Consider the following 27375-nt stretch of genomic DNA (forward strand, 5'->3'; position numbering starts at 1 on the left):
GAAAAACTTGGATGGAGTTTTAAGGAGACTTGAAGATCACAACAAGAGTAAACAAAGACAAATGTTTCTTATTTGGGACAAAGAGAACGATGCCGATGGGAAAATTGATGCTCTTGCCTGAAAAATGTGATGCTATTGCCAAAGCAACAGTTCCAAGTTGAAGTCATTTCTATCGCTTCTGAGTTACTATGGGGAGTTTGTTCAAAATCTGTCAACACTCATTGCTCCAATGACAGTGCTATTGCAAAAAGATGCAAAATTGGAGTGGCCTGAGAGTTGTCAGAAAGCATTTGATGACGCGAAAAGAAATCTTATTTTAGACAAAGTGCTGGTACATTATGACCCAGACCTGCCCCTCATACTTGCATGTGATGCATCGCCTGTAGGTGTAGATGCAGTGATATCACACAAAATGCAAAGTGGGATTAGCTTTTGCTTCAAGGAAGCTCGCTAAGGCTGAAAGAAACTATTCTCAGGTCGAGAAAGAGGCCTTAGCACTGGTAGTGGGAGTGATGAAATTCAACAAGTAATTATTCGGAAGGAGATTCACACTGATAACTGATCACAAATCACTGTTGAAGATTCTTGATTCAAAAAACAGGAGTGCCTTCACTAGCTGCTGCTAGGATGCAGAGATGGTCCCTGATATTGTCTGCGTACTCGTATGACATCCAGTACCAACCACCTGAGCAACATGGAAATGCTGATGCATTGTCTAGACTCCCTATAGAGGATCAAAACTTTCAGAAAGCAAATCCGGAGTTTAAAGTGTCTTATTTGGACAGTCTAGCAATCACTGCGAAAGATTTCACAGGAAACTAAAAGTGATGCTATACTGACAAAGGTTAAGCATGATACACTGACAGGATAGTTAAAGTATGTGCGAGAAGAAGGCCTGCAGCCATCTGTTAAACGCAAGTTTGATTTGACAGTAGAACGTGATTGTCTACTGTGGGGATTTAGAGCAGTGATCCCAGAAACCTTAAAAAGCAGGTCGCTGTCAGCGTCTCATGATAGTCACTGGGGGATGGTAAAGATAAAATCTCTGTCGAGAAGTTTATTTTGGTGGCCAACGCTAGATATTGTGATTGATATTGAAATAGAGGTGAATCAATGTGACATTTAAAAACAACATAGAAGTATGCCTGTGACAGCTCCAGTGAATACTTGGAAATGGGCTTCAAGTCCAAGGGAGAGAATTCACCTTGATTTGCTGAAGTGCAACATCAAATGTTTCTGGTGGTTATGGATGCTTATGCGCGGTGGCCGGACATAGTTCACATGCCAACCACTACATCTAGTAAAACTATTGAAGTGCTGCGTCATTGTTGTGTTTGCTTCATTTGGGTTGCCGAAAGAGGTGGTGACAGAAAACGGTCCTCAACTGACTTTAAGTGAATTTGAGCTGTTTCTGCATCAAAATTCTGTAAAACACATAAAATCTCCAGCTTATCACCCAGCGACAAACGGGTTGGCTGTATTGCAAACTTTTTGTTCAGCTACAGAAACATGCCACACACCACCACAAAGAAGATTCCAGCAGAGTTCTTCTTAAAAAGCCACACTAGACTCACTATTGAAACCAGAAGGATCACCAGTTATTCAGCCAGAGGGTTTCCAAATTCATCAAGGGAAAAAGAAACTCAGATCTTTCTCTGTCAGGCAGTACTGGTGAAGAACTACAGTGCTGGAGGGAAAGGGTTGGACGGTGTGATTACATCTGTGTTGGGTCCTGTAACATATATGGTGAGTTTGGATGGAACAAATGCAAATATCGCATATTAATCAAAATGCTTAATGCAAAGAAAAAACATTTAGGGTGTCAAAAATAGAGTTGAATACGATTCTTATGGACAGGTTTGTGATTTTCCTGAGGAAAATTATAAACCACCAATTGTTCCAAATGTTTCTGAGTCACAGTGTCAATCACAGTTCAGAAGGACAAACAGAATCCTTGGATAGTTCTCTGTCAACATCTAAGAAGGAACGTCCAAGGAGAACTGAGAGTGTGTGCACACATGTTACAGAAAGAAGAGCTGAACGAGATAAATAAAAGTCGTCTGAAAGCTCTAAGCCTTGTTGTTTTCTTCACGTGACGTTCCCAAGTTCTGTTCGACATAACAAGGTATGAAAAAGGTTTGGAACTGACCAAAGACCATTGGGATTGGATCTGAAATGTAACATGGAATACCTTGTGGTTGAGCAGGTGGCTGGGGAAAGGAAATTTAAAACGGGCTCAAACTAAACTAAATCAAAGTCGGTAAAAGTCTTTTGTGATGAACCAGCGACCAGAGAAAGAAGCGCAATGTGATTGTCTAATATGACATTCCATAAAAGTCCATAAACAAAGCATTTAACAGGTTATGTTTAGAATTTGAATATAAATAAATAATATTAATAATTTCACAGAATACTTTAAATGTAATACAATTAAAAATAAATATTTAGTGCAAAATGTTCATATTGGCACCAAACGATGGGTCACTTAAGATTCCCAGTGATCCACGAATTATTCTTGTGCTTGTTGGTCGTCAATTATGAAGTGGATTTAAATCTTTTTTTTAATCTTTCAGCCCAATAATCTTACAGAAGAAGAAAAACAATTGTAGATGCTCAAATATCTTATTTTTTTAAAGGAATAGTTTAACAGAAACATGCAACTCATTACACTTTTGTTGCAATAATGTTTTTTGAAAACGTATCTGACACTGATTACCACAGCTTTTGAACTGGTGATATTGATACATGTTTATATGCTTATGTGCTCAATTCCACATCAATATAAACACAATGGTACTTTGTGTTTATCAGATGTTGACCATCTATAAAATTTCACTCAACTGGGTTGGAATGATCAAATGCAGGAATACTAGTCATCTAAAAAATCTGTCATTTATCTGATGAAAAAATCAAATTCTTTTCCTTGGCTTCAAATGTGTTTATTCATAGTGACAGATGTGATTAAATTGAGCATAGAAGATAAGCTGCAGCACTCCCATTAATCTGTGCTGGAGTATAAACATGATATTGTTTTCGCTTTTGATGTGGAGTTTTGTTGCTGATTTCTCTTCCAAGCCATGTTTTTGTCTTATTGGCAATAAAACAAGAACACACTGAACTTTCACATAAGCCTTCTATGGATGAAAAGTTTAGAACAATCATTGATGGAAAGACAAGATTGTAGTGTCCATGTTGTTCAATGGATCACATCAACATTAGATTATTATTATTACATACAGGTTTATAAAAGATCCAGAGACATTCAAACCAAAGAGAACTCAACTATCAAGAAAGCGCTTGATAAAACAAGTCCTCTTGAAACACGATGAAGCATGAGACTCTCCGTAAAGCTTCCTCAAGATGACGAGATGTTTCACAGTTTTTTTTTTCATTATATCTTTAGATACTCATTAAAGTTACGAAAATAACTAAGGAATTCCCACTCTTCTTGCATCTGTTTCAAGACTTAAAACCAGATAACATTGGGACTACATCGCGGACCTGATGGTAATGCATTCAGCATCAGCTGAAGTTACAGTGAGCTTCAGGTAAAATGAAGAGTTTCTTTATTAACTCTACAATGTGACATACGATTTTGCTTTTTTAGGTAGTTAACTAACCCCTGCTCCCCTTACATCCTCCGAGCTGGTCACAGCAGGAGGTCGGCAACACTGAGTCTGGTTCTGCTCAAGGTTTCTGCCTTCTTAAAGGACGTTTTTCCTGTCCTTTGTGATTCACTCAATGTTGATTCGTTGGGGTCTGTTGTTTTTTTCTCTAACAAAGTCCAATAAAGTAACTCTGAGTTAGACACCGTGGCCTTAACCGAATGGGCTTGGCTTCAATGCCGAATCATAACTAGGCCCGCCCAAATTACACTGTAAATACCATTCGATCAGGCCTCCACATTATATGCGAACGTCTACCGAAAAACTTTTTTACGTGGGAACGAAACTTCAGAGCAACTTTTCATTTTGTCAATTCCTGGTCTGAAGACAGACTTTCACCCCAAAAGAATGTCCGGCTGATTTGCTGAAACGTCTTTGACTAAAATGATAGTAACTGAACAATGCAAGTGACTCACAGGATTACCAAATAAATAATTATTTTTACTGTTAAAGGAAAACTTTTGAATTGATTACTCGTAACTTTAAAAAATTGACATGGGACTAGCTTCAGCCAGTCAGAGGCCTCGTCACATGCGTCTTTTTGTTCATAAAAATGTTTTGTGTTCGTACAAATTTCCCTTCAATCTTACAGTTAAAATTTTGTTCACAAAATGTTGTTTTTTGATGACGCGTTTGTGACAAACATGGTACGTACATCGTCTCTTGACTGCAGCTGAACCTGAAGAACCCATTTCGACAATGGCCTCGACCTCTACCTTGGAAAAAGACTATGTACGATTATGTACTACTAATGCGTGTCAACATGACACGGCTGAAGAAAGTAGTTTGGTCTGGTAAGCATTATTTTCCTGTAATATTAGATACAGTCAGAATCACAGATGGAGAAGACTCGCATGTTCCGACTACAGATATCGACAATCTCTGTCTGTGCCTTTGTGTCCGTCCTTCACTCCCCTGAGCAGATTCAACAAATGCCCTTTTGTTGTGGTTAATTCCAAGGATGAACTGTAACTCCCTGAGCCTTTAACTGGACTTGCTAAAAGCTTCTTGTTCTACTCTCTTTGCAAAGATTCCCCCTTACTTAGGAATAAATCACACAAATATGATTCTTGTTCTCTGAAGTCTAGACACATTTCTGTCACAGCAAGGATCAACAGATCAGTGGCACCACAGATACCACCTTAAAATCTTCTTCAGTCTATGGTAAACGCTCCATTGGTCGACGTCTTTAGGTTGGTTATGGACCAACATGATGTTGGAAAGTACATGTGTCGCTGTGAAGTTACAATCATTTCTAAAAGGTCTATATCTGAGCAGATATTTATACCTTTGTTGTGTCTGTTTCCCACCTAACTACGAAAGCCTTCTTCATCAAAGCCATGGTAACCATCTGTTGCACGATGGTTCAGTGGTTCAAATCCATGACCACATAGGTCTGGGTGTTGGCAGATGAGTAGAAAGCTCTTTTCTATCGTCCTCCAGCTTGTATCGTTTCACTGTTTTTGTGTTTAAAAGAGATATTTTTTCAGGGCTCATGAATTAGAGTCGCCCTGTTGGATAATCAGTAACAAGTGTGTTATGGTTGCAACACTTTGATTGGTGTCATTATTTCTGCATCCACGAAGGATCCAAAAAATGTGCTGACTACAAAAGCAAGTGTGCTGTTGATGGATTGTTGTGCAACGACCTGAGACAGATTTCGAAATGTTTCCCGACTGACGGAGGCTCTTCTCACACACCCAGAATGGGACAAATTCATATTTCATCCGAATCCTTCCAATAGTTGGAAAATCATTATTCAACTGGTTCCAGACAGATGACAGCTGGCCGACGCATCAAAAGATTCTGGATAGTTATCTAGGTTTGAAACCAACATGTGGATTAATAACCGAGCGTCCAACAAGCAAACGCTGTTTATTATAATTAGTGTTATTTATCTGCGAGGCAGGTCACGGAGAGTTCACTGGATGAATCAAGACTATTCAAGCTAAGACTGTAAAATAAAGCAAAGTCTCCAGTTCGTTCTACTCTCTGTTCACAACCTTCTAAAAACAGTCTTTTGAAACCAGTCAAGTTGATTGAAGGGTAGGAACTTAGACTGGACCACAAGCCAGCGTGAGACACTTGCCAACCACTTTGCACATCTTTTCACAGGGTTTACCACCAGCACAGTGTCTTCTGGAGAACGTTCTATACTTAACAGGGAAAGAAATCAATCTGATATGTTTCAAAATTGGATTCTGATCTTGTGTTTGGTTCTGTTTCTGATCAAATTTTCTGTTGCAAATTTTTGTCTGTATGAGCAAACTTTTTAAAAATTACTTCATTGCTTTCTTGTTATTATGTCATGGTTTTATGTCGCTGCTGCAAACAAAGAAATTAATGCCACCATGTCTTTATTGATTTTGTGTCAATCCAACTGTTAAAGTGATAGTTCACCCGAAATTCAAATTTGACTCATTTTCTACTCACCCTGTCGACTAAGGGTTGGGATTATTTTCAGGGTAATCTGTTCCTTTTTAGATTTATAGAAAAAATGTTTGTTCATTTTAATGTAGTGAACATCTGTAACATCATGTATTGAAGCTCAGTCTTTCAGCTTCTGCCTGAAGTCTTTCCTCATTCAAATACATTGTGTCAGTGTACATGCACATGCAAGGTTTACACTCATGGCCTGGTATCTCACGCAAAAAAAAATCAAAGCCATGTGCCTCAAGTCTTCAATGTGATCTGGTCAGCGTAGACAGGTGGGCCTCTGACTGGTGTATAACGTTCAATGTTGGTTAAAACTGAGAAGATGATTATGACCAGGAAACTTCAACAGACATTATGAATGAAGAGTTGAAGCCTACACAGAGCTTTACCCTTCTTGGTGTCACTATTACCAAAACCAACTTGGACTCCATTCATCAAATGCCTTGCCAAGAAGACGGTCAGAAGGTTATACATCTATGGGCGCACCAGAGACCTTCTTCTTCTTCCGGCCCGGATCCCGGTATACAAGGCGTATATCCGTCCCCTCATGAATAAAAAATAAAATAAAAATGTAGATATGAAAATATAGAATTGTTAAAGATTTTTCTGAACATTTCTGCTTGTCGAGGCTTCAATACAACGACGTTACAGACGAGCAGGACGGAGGTATTTGGATGTTTTTAAGGATGTCTTTTTGGACAAAGATGAAGACGCAGACAACTGAGCACTAGTCGATATTTTTTGTTTTGTTTTGAGTTTTTGTTTTTTAACATCGGGGGGAATGTTTGTGTAGAAAACAGACACTTTTCTTGTGCACAAGGCCAAAGTTTGTTACTTGGATATAATGTGAAAGCTGTTTGTATACAGTTGAAAAGTGGTTTGATTTTACTTGTAAATAGTTTGATTGCAGTTGGAAATTGTTCTTTACACTTTTTAATTACAGTTAAACTGTTAAATAACATTTGTAATTTGTTTGATTACAGTTGGATTTTTTTTTTATTCCAGTTCACAATTCTTTACATGTGTGATGTATACAAAACTAAAATTGTTTACTGGAAACGATGAGATGGAAATTGAAACATGGAAAGAATGTGAACAACAGTGTCATGAGTACTTCTCATTGTTTGTTGTGGTTAAATAAAATCAGGGCAAAAAGCATAATGGATGCTCTTTCATTTACTTAGTTTTATAGCCCAACGGTACCTTTCTCCCGACTTGATATCCCAACCACCTCAACACGCTTATTTTAAAGTTCTACTCTTGTTCATTTGGAAACATTGTTTTATTTCATCTTTTTTTCACCATGACAAACAGAATCCGCACGAATGCCATTTGTCCATCCCTTCCTCCATCCTTCCCTGTCTTCTGTTCCGTGGAGCCGTGACATTAATCGTGAGTCGAAGGAGTGAAGTCAGCTCGAGAACAAATGGACAGGTCTGAAGACAGATCCAGGTCTTTCCATCCAACATTTACAAGCACTCACTGCTGGTCACGAGCAGCGAGGCCAGCACGACTTTGTCATCTGCTTACAGTAATCCACGGGCCAACTGGATGATTTAAAGGGTATAGAATGTACATACTGTGTGAGTTCGTATCTACAGCCGTTTCCAGGCATTATAAAAGTCCTTTGTCGGTGAAAAAGGAGCTTTTCCACATTCCAGGTTGAACTTTTAAAGCCCATCTGCTGAGCGACAGGGGCTGACAGGGCTGATTTTGAACACATTCTTGCTTCTTATATTTTACAAGGTTATTAAACAAGATAACAAGCATGTAAAGATGACAACGTGTTCTTGAGTTTGATCCAATTTGGTCTAATTATAAGCAGAAGTATCAGACAAGGTCAGTCGTGCTTGTTGTGTGTTGTGGATCTCAGCGCACGCCTCGCCCACACACTGAGCAGCTTCTTGAGAAAGTACAGTTCCGTGGACCTTAAATCAGAGCTGGACTCTTCCACTGGTCACATCCACCACCAGAGCTCCTTCTCTTGAGAACCTTAAAAGGCTCGAGAGTCTCTGTGAGAGCCGGTTGAAGAATGATCGTGGTTTGAACATGGTTTTATTTAGAATGATTGTTAAAATACCTCATTTCAATGAGGTGGGAGTTCGGAACTGATGGTCCCAATGAAGATATGTTGTCTAAAGGGCCCATAAAGATATGCCCAGTGACTCAGCTGTTCTGTTTATAGTACAACTGAATTCTAGTGTTGGTTGTATCAGAAAATCTCGGGCAGTTTTGAATTTCTGACCGTTATTCATTTTAGGTACGCAACCAATCACTTCCTTGAAAAAAAGATATACACAAGATCAAACACAAAATTACCCTTTCTTTCAAATATTGTTAACAAATCTGTCTAAATCTTTGATAGTGAGCACTTCCTTTGCCGAGATAATTCTTCCCACCTCACAGGTCTGGCATATCAAGATGCTGATTAGACTCCATGATTGTTGACCAGAAACTGCTTCCTTCAACTGAGAAAAATCTCTAAACCTAAGAAAATGTTGTCACAACATGATCTGGAGCTTGTAATCCATGCGTTTTTGTCTTCTCGACTATTTTAAGAGTTTGTTTTTGTGTCTAAACAAGAAGGAGATGTCTCGCCTGCAGTTGATTCAGAACTCTGCAGCAAGAATTCTGACCAGCTCTAGTAGAAGAACTCACATTTCTCCGATCCTTAAAACTCCTCACTGGCTAACAGTTTCTTTTAGTATCAATTTAAAATTCTGGTTCTTACTTTCAGAGCTATTCATGGTCAGGCTCCTCCTTACATCACTGATCTGATCGAGACTTACACCCCAGCTCGGGCTCTGAGGTCTGTGGATCAGAATCTACTGATGGTTCCTGAACACGGTTCAGGACCAGAGGAGAGAAATCCTTACAGGTTGTTGCTCCTAAGCTTTGGAACGATCTTCCTCTCTCTTTGCGCTTGATGGAGTCTACTGACTCCTTCAAGAAACCTCTTAAGACATTTTTATTTGTGCAGGCTTTTCCCTTGTTTTCTGTGACTCCTGTGTTTGTCTTATGTGTATATATTTTAACTGTGTAGTGTTTTGATTGTTAAAGCGCTTTGTGACCCTGGTCTAGAAAGGCGCTTTACAAATAACAATTACTTAATTACTTACAGGTGTACCTTAGACTGGTTACAATAAAATACCACTCTGAAATGTTCATTTGTATCACAGCACAATGCCACAGATGTCGCAAGTTTTGAGCTGTTGCCGGTGAATTGAATGTTCATTTCTTCACCATAACTCGTCTCCAAAGGCGTTTCAGAGAATTTGGCAATACATCGGTTTTCATAAAAAGGATGCTCAGAGTCTTGGTACGAACCAATTGTGAAGCTAAATAAGAGTGCGGAGAACTCTGAAGTTGGACCCTCAGGATACCTGTCCAAACCCAGGTTCTAAGAATAAGTGCAAAGACCTGTTACACCAGCTGCCTGACCCTTCTGGGCTGAACTTGAATATGTTCAATCTATACATACGTCATACATGTACATTTGTTGAATCCAACAAATGTACATGTTGTCAAGAAGACCATTATGTTTGTCAGATGGCAGGTGGTCCACCTGACTCTTTTGTATTCATTAAATTCTTATTTGTTTTGTTGTCTTCCTGCTGATAAATGTTAAAAAACTGACTGGAAACGCTTTCAGTGACACCATGGAAATCTACACTGATTTCCTTGAAAAGCATGAGAACTGCTTTCAAAGCCTGCGTTTCAACGACTTCCCTCGACTGTTAAATCTCTAACCACAGCTCAGTCACAACGCGCTCCAATTAACATGAAGCATTGTTGTCAAGGATCTGGAACGATTTCTTTTGGATATTGATGCTCGGCACTTGCCGTCCGTGGCGACTGTGTGTGGGTCTGGCGTGTAAACACGGGATCAACAGGTACCTCATAACCACCATATTCCCAGGCAGACGAGTCAATGGAGATGAAACAACAACACCACGGGAACAAGTACTTGGACCCACTTCTGACATTTTCTCCTTCCACTCTCGATATTTCCTAATAATTAACGCTGCCGCGCAGATGTTGTTCCTCTCCCACCACATCCATGTATTCCGAGAGCATCATGTGCTTTCTATTTCATAAAGCCATTAAAAGGGAGGACGAAGATGAAAGCTGAGTCGTCCGTCTGTGAGAAAGCTGCAGAGAATTATGGGCTGGTTTATTCAAGCACTTTAAGTAGTCTGATCAACGCAGACATGTGGCTGAACAAGAGAAATGGAAGCGACTTTGGATTTGGTAACGCCTGTGGGAAATTAGATAAATGAGTCGAGCGCTTGTAAAAACGGTTTCAAAAGGGATAGATGTCTTCATTAGGGAGAATGTGGGAGTGAAAGTCAGATCCCGCCTCGTTGGAAAACACACACTGATTGGACTTCCTGTTTTCTCACCAGTCAGACATTTCCCCCATAAATAGGAATCGAACCTAACTACTCTCACTTGGTCATCAAACTGTCATGCGTCAACAGGAAGCCATGTGCCCTGGGACGAGTTCTGCTTCCTGTCCGTCTTCAGGAAGTCCTCCAGGATGGTTGCGCTTTAGCGACAAACGTGTCACATGAATACGTTTATTGATTCCTTCGGATGTTGTTTGATTCAGCATGAAAAAGTAAACATTGAAAAAAATTAATTCCACTTACAACGCTTTAAAACAAACTATTTTGTTATTCAATCCTGTTTGTTAAAATAGTTTAAATGAAGGAAAGTTTAAATACTGGCAGTTTTTGATTTTATTATTTTGTTTCTTGGACTTCATGCCCATCAAAGTAACTAATGTGTTGATTTGTCTTAAATAGATCTTGAGCTTCTATTGTACTCATCAATATGAGTAAAAACAAAACTCTCTTTTCATTGAAATAATTAAATTAGAAAATGCTCTTAAGCCTTAAAACTTGTTAACCATATCCACCAACTCTGCTGTGATTGGACTGTCATCAATCCCGGAGGTTTCTACTTCTGAGGGACTTGTTGTATAAACAAAACTGGGCATTATTACAGCTGGCTGGAGGAGGAGTGAAGACCATTATAATGTTATAATGGACTAGGCTCTCGTAACCTCTCATTTGCCGAGACATCAGACGGGGGAGAACTTGATAAAATAATAACTTGGTCATGATGAGGAACTTCAACATTTGAAACACGTGAGTTAGGAGAGTTGTTTAAGTTCTATCGTCTGTCTTTATTCCTGTTGGCTTCAATAGACAAAACATTAAGGTAGCAAATGACTATGTATTTTTTTTTAAATGTCTGGCATTCCAGTTTTTTTAATTTGACACTGATTCCAGATCACCTGTTGATCCCCATTCGCTTTAGCGTGAAGGAAATCTCCAAATATGTGCTTCCAGCTTCAAACAACTCTTTCATTCTCAGTGCATGTGGTTCCAACGCAGCCATGATGACAGTAACACCCACTTTGAAGCCGATGAAATCAAAGACAGACGTTAGAACTTCTGAAATACGAAGATCAAAGAAATGAAATAATGAAATTACAAATTTTCCCTGTGGCCAGTATTTCAAGTTTCCCTAATTTGATCTGTATTAACAAAAGGGATATTTAAAAACAAACACAATTTTCATCAGTTTTGGTTTTTGATTAAACAAAAGTAAACACATTTTAAAATCTTAACATTTATCATTTTTAATTAAAAAACAGAAAGAATCGGGTTCACACCGATATTTGTGTTCTATATTTCTCTTCATTCATAATTGTTAATTCAGTGTCGACCATTGTGGAAACAAAAGTTGTACAGCGTTTAATTCAAATCCATGACCTTGGGGCCAAATCCTACCCACAAAGTTATTTTGTGTGGTCCACTGGATGGTTGGCTCAAACTTAACATACGATCCGGAACATTAACTTAATTAGAAATAATACAGACTTCCAATACTAGTAAAATGTTTTTAAAATATTTTTTGTTTAGTGTTTGATGGAGGAGGAAAAACACGGTGATGATTAAGATTAAGTACAAGAATGAAAAAAAAGATTAACAGGAGATTAACGGAGTGATATATAATCTTAAAATCATAAAATTGACTCTCACTCTCTTTGTTTGGGGTCCAATCGAGAGAAAAAACATGTGTTTGATTGATGTGTTAAAAAAAAGTCTAGGATAAATAATAATCAGTGTCATCTATTTTGACAGTTTTTTCCCCATCAATTAGGTACTATAATAATATGTAATGCTTCATTTAGAACCTCAAGAAAAAGGTCAAAACTTTTTTTGTTTCAGCATCCACTCAAACGTCCAGCTTTTTAACAGAGGTTTGACTCCATCCAGAGCACCGGGCCCCGGTTCTCTGTGGCCCCTGAGGGACCCTGCAGCTGCTCTGGTGTAATTGCAGCCTAAGAAACTCCGTCGAAGGTAACAAAGACTGAGGTCGGTCAGAGCTTTCTCACAAACCCCGCCGGACACTTCAGCAGATTTCCCGTAAAACATAAAAGCGCATTTGCATCAGGACTTGGACAATCGTGTCCGTCTGTCCCTGAAGTGTCATTCCCTCTCTGGTCTTCTGGTCGCCCACCTTCTCTTCATCTCCCTGCCTTGTGGTTCTGTCGAGATCTTAACAGGGGGTTGTCTCCATCTAGTGGCAGACAGGTGGAGTTACAGCAACGAATCCGTGTCAAGAATTACCTATATTTTACATTATTTTAGAAATAAAGGGTAAATAAAGGGTAGAAAATTAACGATTTAACGTAAATCCATGAATGAAATAACCCATCAGTGCCAATAAATGAAGAACTAGAAAGACGAATAAAAATAAAATATTAAAAATACTAACGTTATCGAACTAACCTTAAGGATTAATAGTACTAGTTTACTCTTGATATGCCATTAAAACAGCAAAATATATATATAGTAATGTATAGGCGCCTTAGTATGATATAAAGTTTAGTTTTTTTTTTAAGTTGCTGTTTGTTTTGATAATGAATCAAATATTTATATTGTTTTGTTTTTTTATATAGTTTTAGTCCAAATCAAGCATTTAAATGTATAATTTATTTGGAACTTGTGGTCACATTCTATTCTACAGGCAGGTTAACTACCAAATAAAGGTTCTTTACCATTTACTACTTCTATGTGCATGTTAAATTTCTGCTGACACAGTCCTTCTTGTGTTCTTAATAATAAACTGAGCAGTAGGAAACTTTGTTGGAACATGTCTCACATGTGCTTTTATTTACCTTTTGCTTACAGTAAATTGCTGTCTTCTCGTCCACAGTAAAAGCATCATCAGACGTACTTCGATGCATAACTAATATATATAATAACAACACACAGACCAGACTGATACCTCAGCCATTTATTTCTCAAACATAAGAAACGTCTCCAAGGTACTGAAACCAAATGTAAAATCAAGTGCACTTCAGCGATGTCTCTGTTCAAGAAAAGCGTCACCCTTCGTCTCAGACGTCTTGAAGTGAAATACACGATAAAAAAAAAAAAAAAGGTTGTCCCATAACTGTAAGGCTTTGGGTGCGGAGTCATTACAGACGCTAATGTCAGCGGTGGCGACACGGACGAGGAAGTGGCACGAGGAACTGAATCACAACAAATAAAAAATGTCTGAGCCAGATGGTACTTGTCCACAAAAACAAAACAAAGACAATCCCATCAGATTATTGCTGCACGGATGACATCCCATGATCTAGGTTGTGATCAGGACTGACCACACACGACTTCTTCACCTCACTAGAGACGAGAGTGGAGGAACTTAATGTACCTGGCTCCGTGTGGACGTGAGGCTTTAACAGATGTGTCACAACTACCATCTGGAACAGATCTGAGGAGATGGATGACACCATCATGGAGCTCTTGTGATTAAGACTCAAAGGGTTGAAAAACAAATGTCATTAAAAAAAAACAAAGTTAAATGAAAATACATGAATATATTACTATAGTAATAGTTTAGAAATTAAAGTATTGCACCCAAAGCAAACAAAAACATTACACAATGTCCTTGGGATGAAAAAGAATCATTGTAAATTAGTATAATTAGAAGAGATTTGTAACAAACAATCGTTGCTCTGCTGTATGTTTATATATATACACACATATATATATACATACACTTTCATTAATGGCATCTCACATTTGACATTCTCAATAATACATATGCAAACTGGAATATATGCTGGTAAACAAATCACTTTATATTCACGCGACAGAGTCACACTAGGCAGGATTGTTGTGAAGAGATGAAAAGTCAAAGGATAAATTGTGCGACAAAGCAGGACAGCAGGTGATAGTGTTGATGTCTGATCAATAAAGCTTGAATGCTTTGAGTGGTTCACTGGATAAATGATCCTAATCTTAAATCTGCGGTTGTTAAAGGGGAATTTTCCTACATATAGCAGCATGTTCTTCTATGTAATTTAAAGTAATGATGGACTGGGCAGTAACTCTATAATCTCTAATAAAATGAAATCAATATGAGCAGGCAGTAAACTTGCTACATGTCAAAGAGAGGAAAGAAACCTCGGAGCGAAACCATTAAACTAAATGTTCAGCAGGGATTTTTAAACACTCCACAATGTCAATCGTTCATTTGTCAGAGTTAACCGCAAGGAGGCGCCATTATTAAGAAAGATAAACATTAGAGTCCTTGGGATAAACTTGCGTCATAATTGGATTAAACTAAAATTACATTAATATCCTGCCGGGTCGGTTTACGATCAAATAGCGCCATCTAGTGGAGAATCTGCTGAATATTTGCGGTGTGAATGCGAGAGGAAGAAAATATTTCACGATGTAAATGAACCACATTTTATGTTTTAAATAATTCGAACTATAATTGAATAGGGTCATGTGTTGTTGTTTTTTTTCACCGTTTTCAGTCTATCAATTATTATTATTATTACTATTATTGGTTGATCGCTTTTATTTTGAAGGGCCAGGGATGCTAGAATGTGATGTAGAATCAATCACTATGTCACCTCTGTCTGGCTGCTTTGTATTCAACAAAACAAATGAAACAACATCCAACAAGCAATGCGAGGACTCCCTCGGAGCTCACAAAGTAAAACCTTGCATCGGTGACTCACATGCACATCATATCCAATATTAATGTGCATGTCCATGGGAAAACAATATGGATTATTCAGCAGTGCGACACACAAATGTGATATATACGGACACACTGACGACACCTACACATACATTCATATATGTCAACACTTAAATATGTATATACAGTATACATGTTTATAGTCATATGTATACAGATACATCAAAGGAGGAATAAATAGTGCCATTAATGCGGTGAGACCACCTACTCTCCAACAGACTGACGTGTCACACTGTATCTTGGACGTCATTAGAAACACTTGAGGTTGAGTTTACAGTATTCTGCCAGGAGTAATACCTCAAAAAAGTACTGTAGCACAAGATACGTAACCACTACAGCCTGAATAATGGAGATGTCGTTACATTCTATATATCTGATGAGGTGCTGATATACATTCTATGACTCAGTGCAGAAAAGTAAAAAAGGTGTGTGTGGAACAGGACGTTGGGTCTCGTGATGATGGGATGTTTCATTTGGGCTGCGAAGGAGATGAACCATTGTTGCCGAGAGCCGGGCCTCTAGTGTGACACTGAATACTTGAATATGTGTTTTTCATACAAGATAATTCTGGACTTCATTATCTAAGCAACATCGCAGGTGTCCCTCGTCAATATGATCAGTTTTCAACATGTTTGGACCGATTGACAGAATGCAAAAATCCAAATTTCACATATAAAAAATGGCAGTCAACTTTTACAGCCAATATTAAAAATTAATTCTAGAAATATTCCTTATTCTAAGGCATTTAACTCTATTTGCAGCCGTTTTAATTTAGAAAAAAATCAGTAGAAGCTAGATATATATTAAAAAGAAAACAAAAAAAGACAATAATATTAATAAAATATCCCTTGTTTATTCATATAATCATATTAATTTTACACGACAAGAATTTACCTCAGAATATGAAATACGTCGTTTCAGTTAAAACTGAAAAAGTGATTGATATTTAACTAGGTTTAACTAGTTTATTAATTCAAATAAGAAGATCAAAGCTCTAGTAAATACAAACAAAATGGGGAAACGATATTTTCTGTTCTATTTAAAAAAACATTTCTTTTATAAAGATGCTTTTCTGCAGTATGACCTAAACTTCAATTGTCCTACAGATGGATTCAAACCCTCCACCACTAGTTTGAGACTAACTAGTGTAAAAGACAAACCTACAGGAGGTGGAGATCATCAGTGTTTCTACTTGATATTAAAATAGCGATCGTACAAATATAGTCACATTTTGCCGTCACACACGTTTCTCTTGATATAGGAAAGAGCCCGACAAGGAATGCTGCGCCCGTTCTTTGGAGTAAAAATTGCATCTTCAGGTAAACGCGACCTCTGACCTTCCCCTGGTCGTCAGCTGAACGTGGATGCAGCTTGTTATTTTTAATGAGCGTGACCCCGGCTCGGGTCAGATTGGAGCCCACACTGTCAAACTAGAGGCCGAAGAGTCAAGGACAGGAGTGTGTGATTAAAAACAGCGTAGATACCCTCCTTGGAATGTTTAGGATCAGTCGCCATAAATTGTTGTAATTTATCTTCAGAAAAGGACTCACCGACACGCCCGGCAGTGAAAACCATGGAATGATTGTGCTGTAACTGTTACATTTTTGGGCTACGATTGACACCTTTTGTGACATGAAGGAATGCCTGAAGTAGAACAGATTTGTGTTGTTAAAAAAAAGGAATAACGTGTGGGGTTCAGAGCGGACTGATTGATTATCCTGCTGCAGACCAGATGAGGGATACAGTCCAAATGAAAGGGTGTGTGTGTGTGTGTGTGTGTGCATGGGAAGTGTTTACCCGGTGATTCAGATGGATGCTGGTTTGGTCAGAGTGCGGTCAGTCCATGACGGCAAACCTTTGAAAGGCATGATGGGAGGCTGCAGGGCGTCTCATTTGGTCTTTAGCTTGACCACCTCCCCGTTCAGCTTGCCCTCCTTCGCCAGCGTCTCGTTCAACTGGCACAGTTGGCGAAGGAATCCGTCGTTGGGCCCGATCTCTCTCTTTTGTCTCACCGTGGCCACTGCCAGCCTGACGTCCATTTTGTGTCGCAGCATGAGGTAGGCGATGACCATGGAGGGCGAGCGGCTGTAGCCCTCTCTGCAGTGGACGTACACCTTCCCTGGTGGACGGAAGCACTTTGCATTAGTGCAGGACCGACAACATGTTTGTCTGAGAAGATCAAATTAAACTTTCGGTTTTAATCAATCCGGAAAAACCTTTGATGATGACAAATAATGTAAAGATGAGATCAATTTCACAGAGATAATGGTTAGAAGTGTAGTTTGGCACAATAAACCGAGTCCTTTTGACCTTTTGGTGGTCTGCAGGGTTCTGTTGTGGCTCGCTTGAATAAATCATCCTTGCATAAAGAGCAGACGACTAATGCTCCTGCGCAGCCTCGTGCTCAGGTTCACACACAGTCTTGTAGCCAGAAATGTTGCTTTTTTGACGATCTCTGAAAACATTAACCAATAACAAGATAAAATGAAGCGTGAATATGAAATAAAGTAAGGAAATCAAATATCTGATATGAAACTTAGAAAATAACTGAACTAATACTAATAAAATTACAAAAAAAATAATTAATTTAAGATACATGCGAGACATGGAAATCTAGATAGTTTCTGTGGACATTTTACACACAGTTCAATTATTTTCATTTAAATATTTACATTAGAAAATGATCTTAAGCCCCGCCCACTGAAATTTATGTAATCAATCCCGGAAGTCTCCACCTTCATAGGACTAGTTGTTTGAAAAAAGTGGGGCGTGGTTACAGCTAGTTGGAAAAGGAGTGAAGCCATTATTACCTCTGAGATTTCAGACTGGGAAGAACTTTATAAAGTAATAAGTTCAAAACATGGTCATGATAAGGGACTTACTGAATATTGGAGAGAAAGACTTCAACATTTTAAACATGTGAGTGAGTCAGGAGAGTTGGGTTTTCATATCAGGTGCACAAAAAAACAGTTTCTGACTCCCCCAAGTGTCAGAACAGTGTAACTACAATGTGATGGAACCTCTGTTGCCACGTTTAACATGTTGTTTTTTTTTAAACAAATGAAAGACTCTTGTTGTTTTTTTTCTTGATGTATCTTTCTGGTTACTAGAGGGCCAATACAAAACTAAGACAAATAGTCATAATCTTTCTGTTTATATCGACGCACACTGTAGAAGTCCTGTGAACAAACTTTACTATCAGCTAATTTGTGTGCACTTGATGCCAAAGATGATGTATTTATGCAGCAAAACCAGCGGAGACCATCAATAATGTAGAATAATAAGGAAAATGCTTCCTCTGAAGGGGCCTGGAGAACAAAGGCGGGGGACGAAGGAGGGAAAAGGAGAAGCAGCAGGGAACATATGCTGGGACTAAATCTGCAGAGCCAAGCATCTTCTGTGCCAGACACTTGACCTCTCCTGAAGCTCACGTCAGATCTGGGAATCTTTACCGTGTGCTCTGACTGCCGGCGAAAACTAACCAGTCATTTCTTGTCACAATGATCCAACCTGTAATTAGGTTAAAAAAAAATCTCAGAAAAATCTCCAGATTACAGTTTCAAGACACGTTTGAGCATCACCGGAATCAAGCCTGCATCTTTCCTCCGGCCACCATAAAACACCCTGAACTGCCGTCTGCCAATGAAACAAGCTCGTCAATCGCTAATCGCTCCCCCTGCCACGGATCAATGCTGATTCGGCTTTATCTTCTTGTTAGACTCATTAGATCTCACGGCGTCAATTATTCCCACCATCCGCCGTCCACTTACAGCTGTCACGTCTTCCTTCCTTTCCTATATTTCTGCCCTCTTTTCTACCGGTGTCCTTTCTAATTGGATCAAACATCCCTCTTAGTTTAAAGTCCAGCGGAGTGTGTCGTTTCACTGCACCTTGTTTATCTGGTGTTTCTTTTTTAAGCAGCAATATTTCATGATTAACTATTGCCTCAAAGAAGATAAATCTATGTGAGAGCGTCACAACTAATGGTTGGCTCTTAATTAAGATTTAATTTAGTTAACTTTTATTCAACATATGATTATAGCAACTTGTTTTCTTCAACCTCTTGGTATTTAGAATGACTAGTGAATTAAAGGTTCTTTTGTTTTTACAAATAAGAAGAAAATAGATAATAAGAGTTCAATCTAAAAACTGATATCTACACATTTTCCATGTTTTCTTGATAATAACACTTGAGTTTCTACATGAATATAACATTTTACAGACAAAAACCAAGCTTTTAGGCATTCTATGTTTTCTTTACTGTTTGTTAGTCACATGATACACACAGCAGTTACTACTTGATCGAAAACCAACATTTGAATAAAACAATGCTGCTTATTTTCTTTTTTTTTCCCCAGTGTATACAGTAGACTATATAGTATAAAATCGCCTGCGATACTTACAAGGAGTACTTCCTGTTTTGTTTTTTTTTCGCATTTTTATATTCATTCATATTCATTAACCTTTGCTTCAAAACAATCTTTAATGGAGACTTGTTTAAGTCTTTCCAGAACGATCCCTCATGTCGAGGCTTCAATACAAGAAGGACGTTACAGACGAGCACCGTGGAGGTATTTGGATGTTTTTAAGTTTCTTTTTGGACGAAGATAACCCTGAGCTCCAGTCGCTACATTAAAATGAAAATACATCCTTGTCTACAACTCTAAAGAGTAATAATAGATTACTCTGCAAATAATCCCAACCCTTAGTCGACTAAAGGCAATAACTTGTTATTCACTTTTTTCTGTATTGTGTAAACTATATGCGTGTATCAGATGATAAAACAGGATCTTACTTATAGACAAATCTGATTCTTAAATAGAAACATCCAACATGTTATGGAAACATGAATATTGTGAATGTTTAGGTCGCTCATGAATAGTTTAGGTGGCTCAGGTAAAAACATTAACTGGGTCAGACACAAAACAGGATGGAACTCATTCCCTTGACAATAGCTTAAAACATCTTCCAGGATTCAAATAGATTTTGATACACGTTTGTGTTTGACAATCAAAAGACCTTCACCCAGTCCAAAGGACATCAACACATTCTCATTAATGATTCCTGAGGCAGTGACCTTTTCCACGTCTGCAGCTGAAGGACACAAAATGCCACGGATGATATTTCACACACATGAGGCTAAAAATGTTCTCCTTTAGCTACTCTCTGTCCCTCACAGGCAGCAAGAACAATTAAGAATCCAGCTCCTAAACCACACAGCTCATCACGTTGACGGAACAACAGAATCGGATACAATAGATAGAATAATAAAAACAATAAAGCTACAGCTGTAAGTGGAGCGCGTGACAATGTTGATACCCACGGGTTTGAAAATGAGATTTGGAGCAGGACTCCAGAGAGAGTCTAGTTTAGATTGAGAAGATGATGTGAGGTTCATTTCATGGTAATGATTAAATAAAGTTTATTCACTCAGTCACCATCACTTGTCCGGGGAAGAATTCCCAGGAGCCGAAGCCAATCTCAGATTTAATCAGGCACAGAGACAAGGACACGTCCTTCACGTTTACTTTGGGCTATTTGTTGGTATCACCTCTCGTCACACTCGACCTTTGACCTTGTTTCTAATTGCAACTGCTGTCCTATAAATGTTGAATTAAATTAATAAGTCAAAACAGCACAACTTAATCATTTATATAATTAATAATTATTTTCACAACTTTTCTCTTCACTCGACGCTAAAGTAACTTTTAAAGCTTCAAGAAAGAGAAAACTGTTGTGTCAAAAAAGTAAAGAGATTAAACTGTTCTAACAGTAGGGGGAGCTAGAAACCCAAATTTTCAATCTTAAGTGCTGCTTTAACCAGTGATGGTCTGATGAAGCTTCATGGAGCAGTGTCATGTTATTTAGGGGTCAGTAGGTGGCGCCATCAGTTTAAAAATGATGTGATGTTTCATTAGAACAGTTGTTTAAAACAAAAGGAAAATAGTGCAGAGACCACCATCTAGTGGAAATAATGACAGCGCTTCATGAAGCTTCATCAGACCATCACTGGCTAAATTTAACCACCAGGACCGACCTTTGCTGTTGTTGTGCGCCAGAGCCTTGTCAATGAACTCGCATCCCTCCTCGAAGAAGGCACTGAGGTTAAACTTCTCGGTGTCGTTGCCCTGGATGCCGTGGTACACGATCCCCGTGCCGGCGTAGAACTCTGGGCTGGTGTTGACGTGCATGAAGGAGGTGCCCTCCGCCATGTTGAGAACGTGTGTCACACCAAGTTTCTGCAGACGCATCGTGTTCTGGGCTACGAATCTGCAGAGGAAACATTTGTTAGTGACGCTCAAGTCAAGTCTACTGTTGATCCATCTTGTGATACATTTGCTTCTGAGACTATTGGATCAGGAAGAGTTTGGTGCATTTATAACCAGATTAGAGTACGGAGCAGTGCCAAGAACTTGAATACCGAAGCACTTTGTAGGATGAGACTATATGTATTTTGACAACAAGCTACCAGTGGCGACTGCCCAATAGAGGGCGCTGGGTGATATGTATGTTTGTAGAAGTCTTCACACTGATAAATATTTCTGTAACTCAGCCAATCATATACTGCTACAAAAGTAACGTAGAAGCTTTGTCTCTGAATATGATTTCGGGGCGCAGGAAAAAGCGCCCCTGACAGATGCTTTCATTCACTTGGTAGCACGCAGCATTTTTGAACTTCGGAGGATGCGGTTCGATACCAGCTCTCAACATTTTAATTATAAAAACATTTAAAATGTTATTTCACCTTCTATGAAAAAAAGAAGCATAATAAAGTAATTTAGTAAGTAAGTAATAAGTATTTACAGAGCGCTTTTCAAGACCAGGGTCACAAAGCGCTTAAACAATCAAAAAATACCCAATAAAATATATACTTATAAGATCAAGATAACACCGAGACGAACACAAGAGTCTCAGAAAATCAAGGAAAAGCCTGTGTTAATTAATTTTGTCTAAGTATAAATCACAAGTTCCACTTGTGTTGTCTCTGGGTCAAGGTGACCCGAGGACTGAAACAAATGTATTGTGTTAAAAATAACATTTAAATAAAAAGCCTTGAATTGCCCTATACTGAGTGTGTTGATATCGAGTTCTGGGGGCCAAATCCAGCCCACAAGACAGAAATTGTAAGTCAAAAGGGATGAAAGTACATGTTGACATAGTAACCAAAGACCGACATTCAAGTGAATGAGAGACGCTAAAATAGATCATTGACGTCAGGAACTGTAACGAAAATTCCCCAAACAAAAAAATAAAAATAAAAAAAGAATGCAAGGGAAATCAGGGGGATGTTTGCAACCAAACAGACACAGGGACAATTACGCTGCATATAACCCCTGATAACTAGAAGAAATATCATAGTCAAGACTAATTTTTGTCATTTAAATAGACGATAAACATACAGTAATAAGTCTTCTAAACTAGAAACAGTTTTCTGACATAAGAAAATAACCTGAAAAACTTTCTCAGAAGCAGATTAAATCTACGACACATACTGTGTACTTACTGTGCTTCATGCTTTTAGATTCCACTGTGTTGGTGATTCTAACACTAGACGTAGGAAATAACTAGTGATGGTCTGATGAAGCTTCATGAAGCAGTGTCATGTTGTTTAGAGGTCAGTAGGTGGCGCCATCAGTTTAAAAACGATGTGGTGTTTCATTTGAACTGTACTGAACAAAGGAAAATAGTCCAGAGACCGCCATCTAGTGGACTCCCTAAAATAATAACACTGCTTCATGAAGCTTGTTTCGCACAGCCACCATTACCCTGATATTTCAGATAACTCACAAAAGCTATACAAGAAAGGAATATATATCATTTAGACCCGTGTTTGCTTTACGGCACCCAAGAACATAAATCTTCATTTAATACCGTCTCCCTGACAGCGCTGCATGTTTTTATTGCTATTTCTGCTCAGTGTCAGGGCAAGGCAGCAGGGCTGAGGCGGGGTGACCCTGGTTTGCTCCCCTGAGGTGGCGAGTGCAAGCTAGGACTATTAAAACGGCATTCTTGCTTAGGAGCGCCACAGAAGGATGAAGCGGCTCCCGCTCGGTGTCAGCTGCAAGCTGTGACTCAAGTCCACCCCCGAGCAGCCGAGGTCCAGGTGCATGAACACCTGAGAGTACAGTACGAGCAGCACTTAACCGCTCCTGCGTCTCGGAATTTAAAAGGTAAAGTGGCTTCAGTGGAGCGGCACATTCTGTCCACAATGCAGAAGGTTCAAGTGAGTTCACGGTTCCCCGTCTACCTGTCGAGTCCAGGCCTCCTCTTCCTCGCCCTGGGATCCGCAGTCCCACAGCATCCATTATTAAAGAGCCACTTCAGTACGAGCCAAAGTGTTCCTCAAAGCAAACATGAGCACCTTAAGTCTGTCCCTGAGCTGACACTTTTTTTTTTTTGTGCTGACGACACTTAACTCGGAAACACAGAGAAGAAAAGTTTTCCTTTCCGTTGTGATCAATACCTTTTAATGCGAAACTACTTTAAATAATATATTTATTTCACCACTTCCGAGGAGAGCCCTAATGGAAACCTCTCGTGCACGTTCTCAAGGACAAGGCTGTCATTCAAACATGTTATTTGACCCATAATTCAATATACCAGTGACCCGGCCATTTACATGAGGCTATTCGGCAAATCAGTGCATTTCATCTGATCCAATTTTGTCAGCCAACTACACAATAGAGGTTGTAAGAGGCACTGGCTAACAAGACACGTCAGCAGAAAGCCTTAGCGGGTCCCAGTGGTGGAGACGGAGGACAAGGCTCGGGCTCTAATCGTCGATCAATAACACCTCACCCCGCCTGGCTATACGTCATATTATGTTACAGTACACAAGCTTGTAACCTTCTGGTTGAATCTTCTTTTAAGTTACGCCAAAGACTTGAAGAATTATTCAATATAGATGAATTCAGTTGAGCATTGCAGCCAAGCAGGCGACTGCCAGCTCTTCGCCCGGGAACTAGGCCGAGGAAATTGGCAGAATCACATTGATTTTGTTGTAGCGCTGAGATACAGTAATGTGTTTGTGTTCTGTCCAGCTCGGAATCGTCCTCCACTGGCACATGATGGACTGCAGAGTCGCACCTAGTTCCTCAGGGGGTGTTACTGGACCACTTGAAGACAGTCAGATAGGAACCATAAACGCTTGCCTTATCACCTCTTGGCTGTAAAACATTGTTTTCTTTCACATTTCTATGAATATTATTGTGATCTGCTAGTAAAGGTCTGTATGCAGAATAACTTATTGTTAAATAAACTTTCATACTCGTAAGAAAAGAGCAGAAATGTTGGTTGATGTTCTGGATCCGCATCCAGAACACCAATGTGTTAAATGTGAAAATGTGTTGCTCTTTCAACAAAAGAAACTTCTAGGTTCTCGCCATATTGAAAATTCTAATTTTTCCAACACCAGTTTAAATACAGCAGCGTTCCCATCTCATCCTGTATGTCCAGAACTATCTTTGGATATAGCAGAATAACATTGGATTGAAATGAGCAGGTTATCAGAAGTATGTGCTCTCTAACACCTTTTATAGTTATTTGTATTTTTTATTTATTTATTTGATTAACCAGCTCATGCGAGGAATTATTGAAAATAGCAACAGCAATATCTGTGTATTTACATCCATTTACAATAATCATAGAGATAGTAAAGAAAAAGTAGGAAGTGGTGGAGTTGTATTATTGTTGTTTGCTATTATTCCAATTTTTTCAATAATATGTTCCTTTATTTGATTTGATTATAAAGTTCAATTTGACAACTAACAATCTATAACTATTGTATTTGAAAAATACACTCTAAACCACCATCAAAACAAAGCTCAATACTGAACACAGTCACTAAATAAGTTTATTTTTAAGTTGTAAAGTTGTGCATTTTGTTTATTACATTATACCAAAGCCAATTCATTCATTATGTAAAAAAATATATATATAGTTTTACTGATTTAAACTGCTTTTCATTAAGATAAATATATATACATTAGGTCTATTTCATTAAGATAAAAGTTAAGGAAATATGGATATTTTTGTATTATAAATATAAATGGATGCTTTAGGATATAAATAAACGTTTGATCTAAAGGGAAATAAGCTGCAGGTTGATATGATCCGCTTCTCCAACAGTCTTCAGTCCTCTATTATAACATTGAAAGAAAAAGAGAATAATATAAACGTGTTTGAATTCATCGTTAACCTTAAAATAATGAATTTCTTAATCTTAACACCGATTGATCTCAGTCCCGTTTTGATCCCAAAATTAGATCCACATCAGATTATTTTTAAACAATAAAAGTGCGTCTCCAGCGGATCCAGGAACAACAGGAAGAACCCCAGCTGGGAGCGGCATCTGAAGTCGTGATGTCGAGATCAATGCATCAACCTTCATCTCGACTCTCGCACGACCTGATCCTCTTGAAATCTGGACAGGAATCCTAGTCTCCATCGTGACTGACGACTGTCACCGAGCACAACAACAACAACAGGCTGTCCTTGTCAGGCGGACACAGGGCGGAGGATAAACCTGTCCCACCTGTGTCTGCAGACAGGACTCAGAAAAAAAAAACTGGTGGTGTCATGACTCACGCGTTGCCGACGTAGATCCTCGGGAAGACCTCGTTGAAGTGCTGGCTCGGGAGGCTGTAGAAGCCGCTGCCGTTGGACAGCAGCTCGTTGAGTCGCTGGACCGACACCTCGCCGCCTGGCGCCGGGGCTTCAGCGGGGAGCTGCTGCTGCTGCTTGGTGGGACTCTGGTGCTTCTTCATGGCGGGTCTGCTCAGACGACACTCAGGGTCAGCTCTCGTGCTCGCTCCTCGCACACTCGCATCTTATCTGCGCACGTGAGACGCGCGCGCGAACAAAAAAACCTCTTCTGTCTGGGGGTCCAGTCTGGCACGAACGGCACGAGCTATTCCACCCGCCTTTTACGGGCGATGACGTCAAATACATGGTTTCAAAGCACGTCTTCCGGTGACGAGATTTCACAATAACGCAACCTGTGGCTCGAGGAAAATAAAAGATATCTGCGCCGCCCGGGAATCGAACCCGGAGCGCAAGAATGGGAATCTTGCATGTTACCACTACACCAGCGGCGCTTTTGATGTCCTCACGTGACAGACACCCGAAGCAAAAGGTGTTAAGACAGGCGGTGAAAATACAAACCAGGTACAGTTTGGTGTTTTCCTGCGAGGTTCAGGAGTTTTATTTTGTCTCGTGAATCGCGCTGAGTGTCTTAGTTGACGCTACCTTGACGCACTTGTTCAGCAGACACACCCCAGTCGCGCTCAGAGTGACATGGATTCCATTGTTTTAGTTGTTGCTCTTCTGACGTCACATGTGGAACGATTTCCTTAGATTTCCTTGGATTTATTGAAGTAACTGTATCCATGTGGAAGTATCTAAATAACAGGTCGATTAAAGGAAGGTTTAACTTAAATTTACTAAATTGTTTGCGTTAATTCTAAGTTTATTATTATCATTAACAAGACTGTATTTTACATCTGTCTTTTTTTTTCAAGACTGTAATTGTTTATGGCTGTATTTTTCAAATCATTTTTTTAGTTGAAGGCTTTATTTTTACATCTGTATTTTTTTCAAGACTGTATTTATGTATTTAATTTGGTTCAAGACTGTTTTTTTAAATTTGTATTTTGTTAAAGACTGTATTTTTCTATTTGTGTTTTGTTCAAGGCTGTTTTTTAAGGTTTGTATATTGTTGAAGGCAGTGTTTTTATATTTTTATTTTATTTTATTCTTCATATTTGCTTCAATAATTTATTTTTACATTGTACTTTGTACAATACCTTTTTTTTATATAGTACTTTGTTCAAGACCATATTTTTGTATAAGAATGTTGTTTATGATTTGTGTTTTAACTTTTGGATTTTGTTCAATACTTTATTTTTATATAGGTACTTTCTTCAAGGTTGTACTTTTTTTTCAATCTTTTCAAGACTGTGTTTTTAAATCTGCATTTTTTTTTCAATACTGTATTTTTGTATTGTTACTTCCTTAAAGGCTGTATTTTTATATTTTAATTTTGTTCAAGACTGTTTTGGTATGTTGTCAAGGCCTTCTTTTTATATTTGTATTAACTTTGGCCATTGATGTGTATTTTAGGAATGCTGGTGTGTGAGATCAATAAAGTATATCTCTTATCTAATTAAATCTATCTGACATCTTTACATTATGTTTT

At 38.8% G+C, this 27375-nt stretch overlaps 1 protein-coding gene and 1 non-coding gene across 2 annotated transcripts; both read right to left on the minus strand.

Moving 5' to 3' along the window:
• Positions 1-13400: 13400 nt before the first annotated feature.
• On the minus strand, positions 13401-26086 carry dusp3a (dual specificity phosphatase 3a). The gene is made up of 3 exons (XM_087784139.1): positions 25767-26086; positions 21217-21449; positions 13401-17298 (listed from the first exon to the last, which is right to left on the minus strand). The coding sequence occupies exons 1-3, from the start codon at positions 25943-25945 to the stop codon at positions 17069-17071; spliced, it is 642 nt and encodes a 213-aa protein (XP_087640265.1). The 5' UTR covers positions 25946-26086; the 3' UTR covers positions 13401-17068.
• Positions 26087-26204: 118 nt separating this feature from the next.
• trnag-ccc (transfer RNA glycine (anticodon CCC)) lies at positions 26205-26275 on the minus strand. Its single transcript has one exon. It is a non-coding gene; the product is annotated as a tRNA-Gly (tRNA).
• Positions 26276-27375: the final 1100 nt, after the last annotated feature.

This window comes from Callionymus lyra, chromosome 2, assembly GCF_982586985.1.
Source record: "Callionymus lyra chromosome 2, fCalLyr1.hap1.1, whole genome shotgun sequence".
In the NCBI taxonomy this organism is placed as follows: Eukaryota; Metazoa; Chordata; class Actinopteri; order Syngnathiformes; family Callionymidae; genus Callionymus; species Callionymus lyra.